The following is a 2,145-nucleotide window of genomic DNA, read 5'->3' on the forward strand; positions in this document are numbered from 1 at the left end:
CTTACACTTGATATCTATAGCTTACTATAGCTCCCCTCTGCTTTACAAGGAACCTAACTTACACTTGATATCTATAGCTTACTATAGCTCCCCTCTGCTTTACAAGGAACCTAACTTACACTTGATATCTATAGCTTACTATAGCTCCCCTCTGCTTTACAAGGAACCTAACTTACACTTGATATCTATAGCTTACTATAGCTCCCCTCTGCTTTACTAGGAAAGTAACTCTACACTTGCTATCTATAGCGTACTATAGCTTCTACTGTTTCTCGCAGAAGTTCATCATGAAGACCTTAGTCGTCGTCGTCGTCCTCGGCTGCGCCCTCCAGGGGGCGCTGGGCCTCGGATACGGAAGCGGAAGCGGCTTTACAGGTGGCGCTAGATTCGCTGGCATTCAGAGAGGCGGAAGCGGCTTTACAGGTGGCGCTAGGTTCGCTGGCATTCAGAGCGGCGGAAGCGGCTTTACAGGTGGCGCTAGGTTCGCTGGCATTCAGAGAGGCGGCAGCTTCGGCGGAATATCAGGTGGCGCCACCAACTTCGGCGGCATCGGTGCCAGGCGCAGCATCCGCGTGGGAGGTGGCGCCGCCAGGTTCGGCGGCGCCAGGCGCAGTTTCCAGCTGAGCAGCGGCGGCGGGTTCCAGCGAGGCGGCGCCACCATCGACGTCAACAACTTCGCTAACATCGATGCGAGGTCGTTCGGCCTCAACAACTTCGCGCCGGACTTTGTCAACATCGCCACCTTCGACTTCGACGGCGCTCGCCGCTCGGCCGCCTCGTTCGCCCCGCGCGATTCGCTCGTCAGCGGTAACGCCCTCCAGCAGATCGTCGTTGGGCGGCGCTTCCGCAGCGGCTCGGCGCGACAGACGGAGTCGAGCGGTGCGCTGAAGGAGGGCAGCGGTCGTGGCGAGGCGGGCATCGAGCTGGCCGCATCGCGCTCCGCCTCGCAGGACGCCACGCAGCAGTTCACTCAGACCGCCAGTGGAGAGGGCAGCACCAGTCAGGGCGCCGGATACGCGTTCGAACGCAACAACAACGGTCAGATCCGATTCTCACCGGTCCGTATCGAGTCCGCCTCCGTCCACGCCGGACCCAGGTCCAGGCTCCCTACATCCGCCGTAGGCTACGGGGGCGCCAGGATCGCGCAGAGGTCGGTCAACGACTATGGCCGAAAGTAGATGACCTGCAGATGGCGCTGATGTCGACTCCTCTTTCATTCAGATATACAGTGTCTAAAAGAACGACAAAAATTTCCGACTCATTTCGTTATTTCTGCTGAAGATTTAATCACTAATTAATCGAATAAACTCGAAGCTGAATTTCGATTAATTGGCAATGTGACATCCACCTTGCCGCCACGGCCCCGCACGTGTTAAGCAACTGTGTCAATCGCAAGGCCATTCGTAACGAAACATTTGTACTAGTATTTATGTAGAATAAAAGCAAAGAAAACGAACGCACCGAGTTGTTTACTGTTTCCTGAGGCCCAGCTATTGTCATCTTTCGCTCTCCAGCAATGGTTTCTTTCGCGACCAAGTATCGATCTGCAATTGCCTCTACAATGTCCTTACCCGACAACAAACATACCCACGAAGTCCCGCGATGATCCTACCAGACGCGAAAAACTGTCTACTCATATGAACAAAACAATGCTCCCACCCGCATATAACAATGCTCCCTCCCACGTATAACAATGCTCTCTCCCGCATATAACAATGCTCCCTCCCACGTATAACAATGCTCCCTCCCACGTATAACAATGCTCCCTCCCACGTATAACAATGCTATATATATATATATATATGTATATATATAAATGTGCCGAAATCTAAAAATAAGGGTGAGGATGGAATGTGACAGTGGGACTATAGACGCGTACGTGAGTGTCTTGGTTCCCATGCAACATCCCTGGCCGGTATTCCGTTAATGACGTCATCGTCCCACTTGAACATCGTATAGAAATGTTGAGATAGAACGTTTAAAATTTCATCAATAATTATTAGTCAACTTTTCAACTGAAGGCTGACAGCGACAAACCCAGCTTAAGTGTGTACGTGAGTGAGTATGTAAACGATGTGCGCGTATGTGTGTCGCAGCATCCAAACGAAACAACTGCTGTGAATAAAATTTTTACATTATTCCTGT

General features: G+C 51.7%; 1 protein-coding gene across 1 annotated transcript; it reads left to right on the forward strand.

Annotated features, from left to right (window-relative positions):
- Positions 1-287: 287 nt before the first annotated feature.
- LOC106818832 (glycine, alanine and asparagine-rich protein-like) lies at positions 288-1,178 on the forward strand. The gene has a single exon (XM_014823506.1). The coding sequence runs from the start codon at positions 288-290 to the stop codon at positions 1,176-1,178; it is 891 nt and encodes a 296-aa protein (XP_014678992.1).
- The last annotated feature ends 967 nt before the right edge of the window (positions 1,179-2,145 follow it).

This window comes from Priapulus caudatus, unplaced genomic scaffold (assembly GCF_000485595.1).
Source record: "Priapulus caudatus unplaced genomic scaffold, Priapulus_caudatus-5.0.1 Scaffold2568, whole genome shotgun sequence".
NCBI lineage: Eukaryota > Metazoa > Priapulida > Priapulimorpha > Priapulimorphida > Priapulidae > Priapulus > Priapulus caudatus.

Bases quoted from the DNA above. Each gene is read 5' to 3' on its own strand.
- LOC106818832 (XM_014823506.1), top strand. From the start codon at position 288: ATGAAGACCTTAGTCGTCGTCGTCGTCCTCGGCTGCGCCCTCCAGGGG.